Source organism: Muntiacus reevesi, chromosome 9, assembly GCF_963930625.1.
Source record: "Muntiacus reevesi chromosome 9, mMunRee1.1, whole genome shotgun sequence".
Classification (NCBI taxonomy): domain Eukaryota; kingdom Metazoa; phylum Chordata; class Mammalia; order Artiodactyla; family Cervidae; genus Muntiacus; species Muntiacus reevesi.
The window spans coordinates 12,706,010-12,722,987 of record NC_089257.1 but is presented as its reverse complement, the minus strand read 5'-3'; the positions used below and the strand labels follow the sequence as shown (position 1 = coordinate 12,722,987).

The window sequence follows — 16,978 nt, the reverse complement described above, 5'->3', positions numbered from 1 at the left end:
AAGAGATAAAGAGTCTGAAATAAATTGATCAACATATGATGATCATTTATATTGTCTATGTCACTTTGAGAAGATACCCCAATTAACTTCTCTCAGTACAATGTAATCAGTATAATTTGCATTAAATGCTGGGGGACACAAAGACTTAAAAGATACATTGCTTTATCTCTAGCAATTCAGACAGTATTTGCATTATTTTGGTTAAATCTTAGCCTTTCCTTGGAGGGAAAATACAGTAGGCTCCTATCAACACAGAGTCTGAAACATAACTGGCAAACAGTGAAGTTTACTTAGTAAGTAAATAAATAGCCTTTCTCCAATGAATAGTGAATTTATTATTATACAGGAGTGTGGATGGAAGTTGGAAGGAAGATCACATGGCACTAAGAGATGAATGGTAAGGGATATATGGCTGAAAGGACCCGAGGTGAGAACACCGTGGTGGAAGGAGACCGCTGAACAACCCAGGAGTGATTAATCACAGACAGGACAGGGCTAGGTCCTAGTCGGCCCAAGCTGTGAAGCAGAAAGTCTCAAGGAGCTTCAGAATGAGAAAATAATTAATTTTTAAACCCAGTTTAAGAGTCATTCAAAGAGGCACCGGACAGGGACTTCCCTGGCAGTCCAGTGGATAAAAATCCTCCTTGCAATTCAGGGGACATGGGTTCAACTCCTGGTCAGGGACCTAGGATCATACATGCCCCAGAGCAACTAAGCCTACCCACCACAGCTGCTGGAACCAGCTGGCCTCAGCTACGGAGCCGATGTGCCACAGCTGGAGTCCATGCCTGCAAAGAAAGATCCCAAGTGAAGCAACGAGGATTCCACATGCTGCAACTAAGACCTGGTGCAGCCAAATAAATAAACATCTTAGAAAACAGACAGCATTTTATCTCCCTACTACCAAGATGAGAACCATCAGAAGTTAGGATGCGATGAGATCTCCATGGAGTTTTCTGAGAATTCACCTTGGAAATAAGAATGTGAGATTGGCACCATAAAAGAGAAACCACTGACAAGCTGTAATGCAGTTTTCATGGAGACCCATGGGGCTCCCAAGTCCAAAAACCAGCTGCCATTTATTCATCACAAAAGAGAAGTAATGCTGACTAACGAAGGTATGACTTTTCCTCATATGACTTTTCTGATCGCAATTGTGGTACCATCAGAAGATTCAATTGACCAAATATGGAAATTACCCTGCAGAATCTCTGATGAATAAATGCTCAAAACATGTTAATTTTCTTCCACCCATTTTTTTTTTTTTTTTCCTTTTCGTATTCACTAGGCTGTCAATGGCAATCCACTTCAGTGTTCTTGCCTGGAGAACCCCAGGGACGGGGGAGCCTGGCAGGCTGCGGTCTATGGGATTGCACAGAGTCAGACACGACTGAAGTGACTTAGCTGCAATAGCAGCATCAGGCTCTCAAAAAAGATCAGTTTCAAAAATTTGGGTTTTGTTGTTGTTGTTGTTAAATTTCAATCTCTTATTGCAGATTCTTTCAAATTAAATAGAGAAATAGAGTTTAAATCTGAGATGGTTGGATGGCTTCACTGACTCAAAGGACACGAGTCTGAGCAAACTCAGGGAGATATTGAAGGACAGGGAAGCCTGGCATGCTGCAGTCCAGGAGCCCGCAGAGTCAGACATGACTGAGTGACTAACCAGCAACAAAATATGGCCACTTTGTGGAGCATGGAAAGACTCATCCTCTTCGAAGTGACTTCAGGCATCAGTAAGCAGGGCTTTCTAAATTACAGTCAAAGTAATATCATGAAGGCCATTTGGGGGTTGTCAAAACATCGCATGTAGCATTCATCATTGACTCAGTTAACACAACTAGAGAGGCTGAAAAAAAATTCCCATGTGTTTCCTTCTTTTATCATTAAAGTTGAAGGGAGAGAGAGTGAAATTCCATAGGGAAATACAGTTCATCAAATATTTGAGTCTCCTGTGAGTGCAAACACCATTTCATCATATTTCCTCTGGGAGAAGGGATGACTCTGAAACTTAAATACTTCCTGCAAGTAGAAGCAACAGTGGGACGAGCAGATGGCTCAGGGGCACCAGGAGGGTGACCGCTCATCTTGGGATTCCTCTCCGAATATTTGTTCAGCATAACTGAGTGAGAGAAGAGGAGACATTGGACCTCTCCCCGAAAGGTAAGAAACAAACAAACACAAAACCACACACATTAGTCCCATGTCCGTGTGTTTGGGGCTGAAAAGAAATATGAACTACTCAGAGTGGAGTGTTAGGCCACTCAGAGCTCCTTTGGGCATGGATTTCCTTGGCACCAGGTCCATGCCATCTTAAAGTTTACAAAAGAGATATACAGCACCACGGGTTTGACTTTTAGATGCCTCATTCTAAGTCAGAATTTAAACTGCTAGAATTGGAAATCTCCCTAGAGGTTGCATTCTCACTCCCATTCATTTTGCAGATAAGGAAGCTGCATCTCACAGCATTTCATCAAGTTCAAACAATTACTTTCGTTGATGGAGGTATTACTAGCAATCACACCAAGATTTAGCTTATTACGAATGTATGCAAGCTGTGTGCTAAGTCACTCCAGTTGTGTTTGACTCTCTGTGGCCCCATGGACTGTATCCTGCCAGGCTCCTCTGTCCAAGGGATTCTCTAGGCTAGAATACTGTAGTGGATGGCCATGCCCTCCTCTAGGGGATCTTCCAGAACCAGGGATTGAACCCGGGTCTCTTACATCTACCTGCATTGACGGGCAGGTTTTCTACCACTAGCACCACCCGGGATGTCCATTATGAATGACCACACCGCAGTGAAAGATGCACTATACTACTCTCTTGTCTTTCTTGAGCAATAAACTAAATAGAGTAGATTCAGTGTGACTTCTTTCAGGTTTACATAGAGGGTGTTACTTATTTCTAAATTCATATTTTGGTTTAGATTGCTTTACTCTTGCCCACTCTCTTCTTAGAATTCTTTAATGGACCAGATATTCATAAAAACAGAAAGAAAGAAGCTTACCAATGCATGTTCCTGTGTGTTTATAGAGATGGATAACACTTTCCCCGTTCTCCTAAGAGAGGAATCCTTGAATCTTAACTCTGAGTTGAAGCTGTTGGCTAGGCAATAAAATCATCCAAAGACACAGCAGTGTCATCATCCTGGTTATGCTCCATGACAAAATCCTGGGTGCTTCTAAAGATCAGAGAAACCAAAGAACTAATTCCATGCCCATGAATAATAGGCAAGACAGGAAAGAAAGAAAGGTGGGCACAAAAATAAAGATCTATAACTTCCATCAAATCATATATACACAGAAGGTGACAAAGTAAAGTAGATTCTAGACTGAGGGCCAGCTCTGCCACTTACTGGCTCTTGACTGTATGGAAGCTATTTAGTATCTAGCCTTGCTCTTTTCAGATGCAAGACTGAGATAATGTTGACACCTATTTCACAGAGCTGTGATGAGGAGGAAATTACATAATGTGTGGAATAAATGAAAATTCTGGCGTACAGTTAGCATTCTGGCCTTCTAAAAATTATTATTATTCACTGCTTTATCTTATATTGCTCACCCTCTGCTCCAAGTATTTCACTTTCTGTGTATGTGTTTGTGTGTGGGGAGTGGGGTGGTGTGATGTGTTATATACTGAGACCCTGGGATCTTTTTGTGTGTGTTTGTGTGCCTATCTGCAATGAGAGTTAATGTTTGTTGTCTGCTTTGTTTTAGAAAGAAGGGGCACTCAAAACTATTCCTTACTAATTAATTAGGCATATATTCACACCAATCAGGTCAAACATTTGGTACTATATGGTAAATGACCTCAGAACACCAAGGTCTTTGGAGAAGAAGATTTGCCATCCCCAAGACATTAACATCTTCTCCTATGTTGACTGAGCTCCTGCAGAAAACCCATGGCCATCACCTTCCCCAAAGTCATTTGATTTGCCCTGTGGATCACTGAATTGAATTGCTGGGAGAATTTTTAAGAATCACCTCAAACAATAAGCCAAATCCAGACACACATAAAATTGAAAAGATGGGTAGAGAAAACCACTCAGTGGTGACTGAGTTTATCCTTATGGGCATCACTCAAGACCCTCAGCTGCAGATCATCTTTTTTGTGGTCTTCCTCTTGGTCTACCTGGTCGATGTAGTGGGGAATGTCGGGATGATTATCCTGATCATAGCAGACACTCAGCTTCACACACCCATGTACTTTTTCCTCTGCAACCTCTCTTTTGTCGACCTGGGCTACTCTTCAGCCATTGCCCCCAGGATGCTGGCTGACCTCCTGACAAAGCGCAACGTCATCTCTTTTTCCAGCTGTGCCACCCAGTTCGCGTTTTTCGTAGGCTTTGTGGATGCCGAGTGCTATGTCCTGGCTGCCATGGCCTATGACCGCTTCGTGGCCATCTGCCGACCCCTCCACTACAGCGCTCTCATGTCCAAGCGGGTCTGCCTGGCTCTCGTGCTGGGCTCCTACCTGGCCGGCTTGGTGAGTTTAGGGGCCCACACTTCCCTCACTTTCAGTCTGAGTTACTGTGGTTCCAACATCATCAACCACTTCTTCTGTGAAATCCCGCCGCTCTTAGCCCTCTCTTGCTCGGACACCCACGTCAGCGAGACCTTGCTCTTCAGTCTCTGTGGCTTCATTGAACTCAGCACCATCCTCGTCATCTTTATCTCCTACGCCTTCATCCTCGTCGCAATTATCAGAATGCGCTCCGCTGCAGGCCGCCTGAAGGCGTTCTCCACCTGCGGCGCTCTCCTCACTGGCGTCACGCTTTTCTACGGCACAGGCATGTTTATGTACCTGCGGCCAACGTCCCGCTACTCCCTGGATCAAGACAAATGGGCCTCTGTGTTCTGCACTGTCATCATCCCCATGCTGAATCCCTTGATCTACAGTTTACGGAACAAGGATGTCAAGGCTGCTCTCAGGAAAATAACTGGAAAGAAACCTCAATAATATTAACAACAAAAATGAAAAAAAATAGCAACACAGGTAAATTATAGTGGTAGAAGGATGTGGCAGGAAGTAAAAAATGCTAGTAGCTTTCCCATAAGTGCTACAAGTTACCAACTACTTGCTGAGACAATTTTCTATTTTTTTTTTTAAATTGAAGTATAGTTGATGTGCCATTTTGCATGTTTCCATGTATAGCATACTGACTCCAAAATTTTAAATATTATACCTCACTTATAGTTATTATAAAATACCACTTATATTCCTTTCACTGTACAAGATATTCTTGTAGCTTATTTATTTTGTATATTTGTTATATTGACTAGTTGGTTTTGTTTTGTTAGATTCTACCTATAAGAGATATCATGCATTATTTGTCTTTCTCTGTCTGACTTAATTCACTAAGCATTATACCCTCCAAGTCAATCTTAAGTTCCGAAGGACTTTCAGTAATCTTTAACTCTATGATCTAAAGCAAAGATAAACTAATATTTTTGAAAATCAAGCTGAGAAAGATCCATTAGTTTTTTTTTTTGTTATTGTTGTTTCTTTTTAATTCTTATTGGAAGATAGATCATTTTCAATGTTGTGTTAGTTGCAGGTATACATTAAAGTGAATCTGATATACATATATCCACTCTTCTTTAGATTCTTTTTCCATATAGGTCATTACAGAGTATTGAGCAGACTTCCTGATGCTAATTATCTATTTTATATATACTGATGTGTATGTCTGGAGAAGGCAATGGCAACCCACTCCAGTACTCCTGCCTGGAAAATCCCATGGACAGAGGAGCCTGGTGGGCCGCTGTCTATGGGGTCGCACAGAGTCGGACACAAGTGAAGCGACTTAGTAGCAGCAGTGTGTATGTCAATTCCAATCTTCCAGTTTATCCCTCCCTCACATTAACTGCTGACATACATGTTTTTTTGTTTGTTTGTTTGTTCCTGTTTTTGAGATTGGCTCACAGGTTGATTAGGAATGGAGACAGGACATGAAAGAGGAAATAAATAACCACTCTAAAGAATATTTTTTTTCAGAGTCATGAAGAATGATAGATTCAAATGTTGAAATTTTCTCTACTGTGAAAGAAAACTTAGCTAAATACATGAGGAATGGGGCTGATGTGAAGGATGACTTAACTCATCCCAGGATCCTTTCACTCATATATTCAGCAAAACCTTGTAAATGCTAGATATGTGCCTCTGGAGGATACAAACATGAGACACAGACGTGCCAAGGACAGGAGTTTGCTGTGCTTCCAGAGAGAGTTTACTGTGCTTTCTCTCTCTGAAACTCCTGCCACCAATGAAATCAGGAGCTATGCGAAGGGAAAGATTGACGGCAGGAGGAGAAGGGGGTGACAGGGTGAGATGGTTGCATGGCATCATCAACCCAATGGACATAAGTTTGAGCAAACTCCGGGAGACAGTGAAGGGGAGGGAAGCCCTGCACACTTCAGTTCATGGGGTCCCAAAGAGTTGGACACGGCTGAGCAACTGAACATCAATGCAAAGCCCAAGAATAAGAGCTGGAGACTCAGGCTCTGCTAACTAGGTTTGTGAGTATTGACAAGATTTTTTTTTCTGTCCTCAGTTTTCCCTGATGCCAAGTGGTTGGTTTCACCTAATAATCACTGGTACCCTATGACCTCTTCTGCTTAATATTGAAAAGGGTAGACATCTGAGTTTGGTCAACCTCACATATCTCCATCCTTTCAGTACTCAGAGAAGCTCTAGGATACAGTTTGGATCAATCCCTAAGGCTAATTTTAGCAAGACTGTAATGTCCAGCTCTCATCCTTAATTTTCCCTCTGCCTCCCTTTCCCTCTCTTCTAATTGTAAGTAAACTCTAGCCTCTTGGGGGGACCAGGAGTCTTCATGTTTTCCACCATCATCCCAAGGCCCTTATCAAAGAAGAGTTCCATTAACTCTGACATATCAATGACTGACGATAGAGGAGGATACAACTTCTCTTAGTGTGTTCCCAATGCTATGGTGTGGGTGCACGCGTGTGTCCAATTCTTTGTGATTCCATGGACTGTAGCCCTCCAGGATCCTCTGTCCATGGAGTCATCCCAGCAACAATACTGTAGCGGGTTGCCATTTCCTACTCCAGGGGATCTTCCCAACACAGGGATCGAAGCCCCATCTCTTGCATCTCCTGCATTGGCAGGCAGATTCTTTTTTACCACTGTGCCACCTGGGAAGTGGAGAAGGGAATGGCAACCTACTCCAGTATTCTTGCTTGGAGAATTCCATGGACAGAGGAGCCTGGTGGCTACAGGCCATGGGGGTCCCAAAAAGTCAGACACAACTGAGTGACTGAGCACCTGGGAAGCCTACAAACCTTGAATTAGAAAGCAAGAGTGCTAGTATCAGGATCGGGTAAAGACAGACACTGCGATCTAAGGACACCTAAGTTTTTCTCAGATATGTTGAAATTCCATCACATCATCCATTTCAAATACTTACAATGTTTCTATCTCAGCTCTTCCTCCAGTCCAATATAGTGAAAGGTCAGGGAAACACAATGGTTGCCTTAAAATATAGAGCATCCCCACTCATCATGAAAAGCATCAGAGAGTTTTAGGGATAGAAGCCTCAGAATTTACCAGTCTTTCTAATGGGTGTCATTATATATGAGTTGAAATTGATCTGATTCAAAATCACTCAATCATATTATGAGTTCTTAAAATATCCCTGGTGTCACATTATGGAGGAAACTACAGGGGTTAATACATAGATGTAGAGTTGGGAGAAGGAAATGGCAACCCACTCCAGCGTTCTTGCCTGGAGAATCCCAGGGGTGGGAGCCTGGTGGGCTGCCGTCTATGGGGCGGCACAGAATCGGACACGACTGACGCGACTTAGCAGCAGCAGCAGCAGAGTTGGCTGTCCTGAAACAGTCCAGAGATGTAGCCTTATGTTTTAAGTGTTTTTGTTTTTATTTTTAATAATCCAATGAATAATCCTATATGCTATGTGAAAAATAAAAAAATGTGGCTTTCCTTTCCCATTAACTACAAACCAAGTAGTATATGTCATAATTTTTTAAAAAGAAAAGAACAGTAGCTTCACCACCAGAAAGATCTCTGAATATCATTTCTATGTCTCAAATCAATATTCAGTGACTTTGCTATTAAAGGATTACCTTTTTTTTTTCTCTTTCTTAATTGATAGTTGTATCCAGTCAGTAAATGAATCACTTTAAATTTCTTTAGGTTCCTACAACAATGAATAGTGGTAAGCATTATTCCCATTTTAAAGAGGATAAAACCAAAATTCAGAAAGATCAATAAACTTGTCGAATGTAAGTAACAGAGTCAAAAGTTGATCCAAGGGCTCTACTTTCCACTCTGACCAATGGCGAATATTCAGGCTTTGTAGTATTTGAAAATAGTCCTCATACAGCTTCTGCTATTTCTTTCTAAGACTTTGGACAACTTAATACATCTCTATAAGCCTACATTTCTTTACCTACTAAATGGGAATAATAATGCTTACTTTGTTGGCATTTGTCCAAAAATATGCGGTGATCTCTATTAAAAATATGTCCCATAAATATATTTAAAAAACATAAATTCCTCCTATTTTTGCTTCATTTATATCTTAACTGAGAAAAATATCACTGTAACTGTGATGCAGTTAAGGAGGAAACTAATTTATTCCATGTAATTGGTGGCTGAAGCATTATATCAACTTATAATGGAAAGAGAAAAGTGGATAGAAGTTGGATCACCTTAGTCTTAGTCAGTCCCACCAATAATCATGTCAGATAAATCCTGCAATGTCTCTGTACTGTAGTCTCTTCAACAATAAAGTGAAGGCATTATTTACACTTCACCTATCCTATTAGTTTGCTCAAATAAGTATACATAAATGTCTGGTGTTTACAAAGGCTTGAATTATCTTTCATACATTAAAAACTTTATCCATCAATACAATCATAATAAAGGTAAGTATTTTGATTTTGATCATATTATCTACAATAGACTACAAAATCTTTTTGAACGGCTATTCCCTTTAATCAACAAAGAACTGGTAAACACCATATTAAGAGCAACTAAAGATAAAAACTGATGCAGGAGTGATTAATACAGAAGATGTCAGAGTGAGATAAAGCTGAGGCTAAATTCAGATTATCCACTCTCAAGCTATAAAAGCTCAGGTGAGATTATTTTTTTTTAACAATTGGTGCTTAAATCTATCTATCTGTCTATCTATCATTTCTGACTTCACCTAGTTGACATTCATCAGTTCAGTTCAGTTGCTCAGTCATGTCTGACTCTTTGAGAATCCATAGACTGTAACATGCCAGGTTCCTCTGTCCATGGGATTCTCCAGACAAGAATACTGGAGTGGGTTGCCATGCCCTCCTCCAGGGGATCTTTCCCACCCAGGGATCGAACCTGTGTCTCTTACACTCCTGCATCTTTACCACTAGTGCCACTTGGGAAGCCCCTTAGAGAGGATACCAGGCATAATTAGGGTCTAAGATTCCTCATTCTATCCCATAGTTACCCCATTCCCTAGCATGGAAACTGTAAAATTGCCAAAGTCTTTTGCTTAGTATTCTAAGTCCTCTTCCTTAAACCCCTTCTCTGATATTGTTTCTCCCTGCTTGTTTTGTGCAAAAATTCTCCTATAAAATTATTTCTTGAATGGCCTTCACATTTTTCTACCTCTGTATTCTTCCCAGCTCTCTACTCCTTCCATGTCTACTTCCTGCTTCTCTAGTAGTCTGAACTCCACGCCTCGGAATATTCAAACTTGTCTCTTCCTTCAAGGACCAGCTTACATACCACTCTCCAAGAAGCCATAATTCTCTGATCTGCGGAACTGCTTTAAAAAAACCCTGCTGCTGCTAAGTCGCTTCAGTCGTGTCCGACTCTGTGCGACCCCATAGACGGCAGCCCACCAGGCTCCCGCCCCTGGGATTCTCCAGGCGAGAACACTGGAGTGGGTTGCCATTTCCTTCTCCAATGCATGAAAGTGAAAGTGAAGTCGCTCAGTCCTGTCCGACTCTCTGCGATCCCATGGACTGCAGCCCACCAGGCTCCTCCGTCCATGGGATTCTCCAGGCAAGAGCACTGGAGTGGGATGCCATTTCCTTCTCCGAAAAAACCCTACTCTTCTGCATAGCAAATCCTTTAATTGATAAGTTGCACCCGTGGATGTGAGAGTTATGCACATATGTGTATAAATGCCTTGAAACACAAACACTGTATAAAATGTGCTTGGGTGTTGCCATGGCAATAGAAACCTCATAATGGACACTGAGAAACTTTATGAAAACAACGGAGTGAGTTGACATATTTGATGCCTAGACCGCTTCAAACAGCCAAGCTCCGAATCTAAGCAGCCGCTTGAGGTGCTCTGAAAACAGCTGTTCTGATATCTTTGTATTTAACTCTGCTAGATCCAATGCTGGTGAAATAAGCCTCTTCACCAGACCTGGCTTCTGGAGACAGGAATAGGAGCCCATAATGAAATCAGTGCTATGAATGCCATCCACAGATGACACCTGAAATTCAGCATTTTCAGCTTCATCTTAGGTATTTGCTTTGACATCCCGCCTCTCAGAAGTGCGAGAAAGAGTTAGTCACTCAGTCGAGTCTGACTCTTTGTGACTCTGAGGACTGTAGCCCACCAGGACCCTCCGTCCATGGGATTCTCCAGGCAAGAATACAGAAGGGGGTTGCCATGCCCTCCTCCATGGGATCTTCCCAACCCAGGGATGGAATCCAGGTCTCCCGCCTTGCAGGTGGTTTATTATCTGAGCCACCAGGGAAGCCCAAAAAAAAAGGGAGTGGGTAAGCCTACTCCTTCTCCCAGGGACCTACCCGACCCAGGAATCAAACTGGGGTCCTCTGCGATGCAGGTGGATTCTTTACCAGCTGGGCTACCAGGGAAACCCCTTAGAACTACAAGTTACATTGAACTCAAATATACCTTAAAATTTCTTGCTTCTAGTCCTATGCATCAGATAAAACTAACCCACCTAGAAAACACATGCTTCTGTTTTATGTCACAAATCAGTTATTACTTTTTCTAGGACTCACTCCTGAAATCACCTTCCAGATTTTTCCCATCTGTAAAATGGTACCAATAATACCTACAACATGGAGTTTTTGTGAGAACAAAGCAAGATAATATTACCAATACCAGTTGTTCCTTTGTTTGAGAGTTTTATTTATTTATTTATTTGCCTACTATCTTGGAGTAAATATCTATTGTGCAAACTTTTACTCTCAAAAATGCCCTAATTCAGATATTAAAATATAAAAATATCCCAAGTAGTGCATTTAAGCATTTTGGGTCTTAATTAATGGCAGCAGTCCTTTCTGCTAGAAAAGCACTGCACATATAATTTTTCTATAACATTAAAACACATACTGTTTTTATATGAAGCAGGTGGTGCCAGTGATAAAGAACCAGCTGCTAATGCAGGAAACACAAGAGATCCAGGTTCAACGCCTGGGAGGGGAAAGTCCCCTAGAGTAGAGAATGGCAACCCTCTCCAGTATTCTTGCCTGGAAAATGTCATGGGCTGAGGAGTCCGGTGGGCTTCAGTCCAGGGGACCACAAAGAGTCAGACAAGACTGAGCACGGGGAGTTTTCTTGGCAGACTGTGAAACTTTCGGGTAGTCTCTTTCATCCTCAAGTCCTGTGACATAACAAGGTTGAGCTGGTGTCTTCTATGCCGTTTTTGCATTGGCAAGCAGGTTCTTTACCCCCAGAGCCAGCTGGGGGCCCAAAGGCATGCTGATGTGCTCTTACATAGTAGAGCTGGGAAGAGAGCTTACTTCAACTGGTCCCTAGTCCAGTATTCTGCAAAGAGGGAAATTACAGCATTGTAGACAATGATAAGTACAATTAGAATTGAGAAGAGGTTTGAGAATTAAGAAGACCTCTATGAAGATCTGGTACATGGCTGTATTCAATCTGATATTTTTGGTTAAATTGATAAGTCAAGATTCAGACAGTACTGTGTTGTGAAGGTTTGATGAAAGCCCCCATTGCCTGTGGTTTATGGAGAGCTGAACCAGTGAAAGTTCAAATGGGCCAGAAAGGCACTACTGATGTTTAAGGGAAGGAAAACAGCAAATAGATGATGTCAAAGAAGCAATGCAACTTCAGATGATTTTGGAATAGACATACTGATAACAAACAATTTGTTTCCCTGTGACTTTTCTCCTTTTCAACATTTTACAACCCTCATGCTTTCTAACAGTAATGTTAAATTAATTTTCTTCTCTTACAGGGCAAAGATACCTATTGAGAAAGCTGGTACCATGTTGTATGATGCATGATAGCAGTGTTTCTGTACCTACACTGATTGCATTATTGTTCTTAAAATTAATGCAGCATGTCCAAAAAGTGAAAACCGCTTCAGAAGAAATTTTGACAGGTTTATAATATATACACTTTAAAACTATTTTATAAAAAATATCTTCCAGAGAGATTAGAGATATCTAGATAAAGATAAAGAGAACATTGATTTCTTTTCCTTTTTAAATAAATTTATTTATTTTTGGTTGCACAGCATGTGGGATCTTAATTCCTCAACCAGGGATTGAACCCATGCCCCCTGCATTGGAATTGCAAAGTCTTAAATAAAAAGGTCCTGCTTTAAATTTTTTAAAACATTCTTTAAACCAATGATGTTTCCTTTACCTGTTTAATCAGAGATAGTCCTTTTTTTTTTTTATTGTGTACAACCTTTGTATTCAATTAAAATAAATGGTTGCATTAATTATTGGGCATCTGTAAAAGAGAAATTGCCTTCTTTTTATTTTATTCTAAATTGTGAAATAAGCAAGTGATAAAATTTTAGAAACCACTACGTCTGTACTCAAAGGTTATCTTTAAGCTTTTGTTTGTTTATTTGTTTTTGCTATTCTCTTAATTTAAGGAATGATTCTTTTCTAAAAACATCAATGGTTGAAAAGCTTCAAAACGCAGGAATTGTTTCCACACATTTGTGATACACACATGTATATCTGTCTGCTATACAGCATTCAGAAAAACCTTTCAAAACTAGCTGTGTCATATCACCCTTCTTGATAATACTTATGTATTTCTAAGAATAAATTCCTACTCCTTACCACAATCAGCTTAGTCCTGCATGGTCTGGCTATTGTCTGCTCACCACACACCTCCTGCTTCTCACTAGTTTTCTTTATCCCCTCAGATAGAGAAAGCTGTCTCCAGGCTTTGCCACAAACCCCCTTTACATAGAAAATGCTTCTCAATGTGACTGCTTCTCCTTCCAATCTCTGCACGCAGCTGGTCTGTCACTGCCCGTTGGTCAGTCGTTACCCTATTCCATTTATCATAATTTGCTGATGTAAAAGTCCATATTGTATGTATACTATAAATATTTATGTATACATAAGGAAAGGACATATTTCTCTTTTATTTAGCATTATTTTCTATAGTCATTCAATACTACATAGTGAATGAATGAGTTTATTCCCTCATTCACATTTGACCAAATCTTCTGCTTCTGACCATCGCTCTCCTCCTGTTCACACAATCAGACTAGGACCACCAGGAATGAGCCTGTAGTCAGATAAAATCAGACTTATTGATCCCCTGTAAAGAGGAATACCACACACCAAGATTTAGGGGAAAGGGTAGGGTTAAACTAAATGTTACATGAGGAAATATTTGATAGATTCATTTCACAACAGGGCTGTGTGTAACAAGGTCAAAATCAGGTCTAAACCACAAAGTAGCCACAGGGTCTTGGTTCCTTGGAAACTGCAAAATTAAAATAGATGTGAACTGTGGCTTCCCAAAACCCTTATCTGAAGTTCTGCATCTGAGTTAAAAATTGAGAATTCTTCCTTCAAGGCCCTTTACATACTTCATGTACAGTTAAGATAGCCGAAGTTAAGATAATTCACCTTATTCATAGGATTTAAAGAAATCACTTACAGAGAGTCTATGGTTTTGGAGAAGCAAGATTTTTCAGGGAGTAAGAAAAGAGTAGTCACTCAGTAAAGGGTGTTGCTTTGACACATGAAAGCTGTGGTCTGTCCCTGAGGGAGCCATGAGGCTTGCTGGGTTTGCAGCTGGAATGATGTGCCTTTTATGAGTTGGCAGGGCAGATATTAACCGGCAGAGCTACTTTTCACTCTATCACTTCATACTCAGAAGTCAATCATCTTATATTAAGAGCTGCCATGGTGTCCATTGAGGGCTCTTCATGCCCTCTGTTTTGCCAGAGCTCTTCTTAGAGCCCCTTTTACATCTTGGTTCCTTAGGCTATAGATCAGGGGGTTGAGCATGGGCGTGATCACAGTGTAGAACACCGCGATGATCTTGCCCCCAGCCCTGGAGGTCTTTGACTGGGGTCTCATGTACATGAAGATGCCAGTTCCATAGAACAAGGCCACCACCGTCAGATGGGAAGCACAAGTGGACAGAGCCTTGTGCCTTCCAGAGGCTGACCGCATCCTGAGAACTGTCAGAAGGATCCGGGCATAGGAAACAACAATGAGGAGAAAAGGAATGAAGACAATGACGACGGTGAAGACGAAAACAACCATCTCGGTGAATGAGGTGTCAGTGCAGGCCAGCCTCAGGATGGAAGGAACCTCACAGAAGAAGTGATCCAGGACATTGGGTCCACAGTAGGGTAAACTCAAGGTGAAGATGTTGATGACCGTGGAACTCAGGAAACTACTGGCCCAAGAAACTCCTGCCAGCTGGCCACAGGTGCTTCGGTTCATAATGACTGCGTAGTGGAGAGGGTGGCAGATGGCCACATATCTGTCGTAAGCCATGACACCGAGGAGAACACACTCAGTCATTCCAAAGGAGAGGGAGAAGTACATCTGCGTAGCACATCTAGAAAATGGGATGGTCTTCCTTCCGCCCACCATGTTGGAGAGCATTTGAGGGACATCAGTGGATGTGTAGCAGATATCCAGAAAGGATAAATTAGTGAGGAAGAAGTACATCGGAGTTTGGAGACGTGTTTCTACCTGGATGATAGTGATAATGATAATATTCCCCACCACGGTTAATAAATAGAAGAACAGGAACATAATAAAAAGAATGAGCTGCGTCTTCGGCTGTGATGAGAGCCCCAGGAACACAAATTCAGTCACCGTGAAGTTTGTTTCTATCGCATTCATTTTTGAGGCGTCTCTCTTTCACAGAACCATCCACTCACCTGAAGAAGAAATCAAATGCCTTCTGGGTCACAAGGTTGGAAATTTAGGACGTGACTAAGACAGCAAGGAGAGGTCTTGGTCTGATGATGTATTTTGAGTATCTGAGTTGTATTACAAGTGGAAGGCATTTCTTCTCTTTCAAAGGAAATATTCCTTGAGAATAGTCAAACTCAAATACTGATGAAGTGAAATAGATATTCTTGTCTTTACTCTAAGGGTGTGTGCTTTTGGCTGTTCATAATCTTTTCAAGGGCTTCCTCGGGGTTCAGTGGCAAAGAATCTGCCAGCAATGCAGAAGACGCAGGAGACACATGTTCCATCCCTGGGTCGGGAAGATCCCCTGGAGGAGGGCACAGCAACCCACACCAGCATTCTTGCCTGGAGAATCCCATGGACAGAGGAGGCTGGTGGGCTACAGCCTAGAGGGTCGCAAAGAGTCAGACAGGACTAAAGTGACTAAGCATGCACGCACGCAATCTTGCCAAATCATACCCATTCTTCAAAACCTTCCTTATGCTTCTCTGCAAAGAGATCTCACTATGCCTGTGTTCTGCACCTAGCAACAGCACGCTGTAGCACTCAAGTCAAGAGCAATACAGGGCTTTGCTTCACGTGCTAGCCGCTAACCTTCAAGTGAAAGCCAGAGCGGCAGCCTGTGTGTCTTCTGTATCACCTTGACGCAGCTTTCTAGAGATTAGATACTCTGATACCCTAAGAACAAAGAGTGCGCACACAGATCACAAACCAGCGATGGATCCCACTGCCAGTTCTCCCAGCTTAACTTTCATGCAGCGGAGTTTTGGATGGCTTTATTATATATACATGTGTATATATATACACATGTATATATGTATACACACACACAATAAGAATAATGATAAAACCAGTTTTTTGAGGATTAAATAATGTGTATAGCGATTTTAAGACGATGTTTACACATAAAAATCATTCACAAATAACACCTAGTATTAATAGCCCCAATAACACACAGTGTTCCTGCATTTATTCAGACTTTATTTCTCTAATAAAAAACATTTCAGATAAATAATAGCATTAAAAATGATCCCGACAAGTTAAACTTACTTGGTCGATTCACTGAGAGTTCCTCAGCCTCTATGCCTGTGTTTTTCTACTCTCAGTTTACGCAGAGTTATCAACAGTGTGTGTGGTTAACCGATTTGCAGCAGATCAAAGGCAGGGAGAGCTAAAAAGGTATGGAGTCATGAAGAGTCCTAGAGGTGGGCACAGCTACAATATCAAGAAGCTGCCTGTTATTCATCTGCTCACTCTTCATTTTTATTTTTCTTTCTTTCTTCCTTTGAAATCTGTCTTTTCAATAATCTATTATGTGCCAGATGCTGGGCTTGCTCTAATAAACACAGGAGTTATTTTGATATGCTCATAAACCCTACTGTCCATATAAAGTTGAGATAAGGGAAACAAATTGATTCCCAAGAAAGTGAGGAATCTTCATAAATGTTCCAAGAAGACATTTATGAACCGAGTAGTTGCAGATCATGAAAAAGACTACTTTATGCAAGACATCATTTTCAAATAATATTAATTTACATGTGATACATTTTAGACAGTCTTCTTATATTTTGATTTAAATCAAGGCTTTTCAAATCAAGTAGCTCAGTGAGCTGATAAACCAAATAACCTAAAATATGAAGTCCGGAGATAAAGGAGGGATGGATCTGGACAGAGGACTTTTAGACTCTCCAAAACGCAGTCAGACAGTCCTTCTGAAAAAGGGCCATTCAGGCAATGTTTAGAAGTGATTAGCATGATACAGACTTAGCAGCAGCAGCGTGACAGCAAAGGACATGCA

General features: G+C 41.3%; 2 protein-coding genes across 2 annotated transcripts; one reads left to right on the top strand and one right to left on the bottom strand.

Moving 5' to 3' along the window:
* Window positions 1-4,026: 4,026 nt before the first annotated feature.
* On the top strand, window positions 4,027-4,959 carry LOC136176075 (olfactory receptor 5AR1-like). Its single transcript, XM_065946311.1, has one exon. The coding sequence runs from the start codon at window positions 4,027-4,029 to the stop codon at window positions 4,957-4,959; it is 933 nt and encodes a 310-aa protein (XP_065802383.1).
* Window positions 4,960-14,172: 9,213 nt separating this feature from the next.
* On the bottom strand, window positions 14,173-15,108 carry LOC136175662 (olfactory receptor 10A7-like). Its single transcript, XM_065945911.1, has one exon. The coding sequence runs from the start codon at window positions 15,106-15,108 to the stop codon at window positions 14,173-14,175; it is 936 nt and encodes a 311-aa protein (XP_065801983.1).
* Window positions 15,109-16,978: the final 1,870 nt, after the last annotated feature.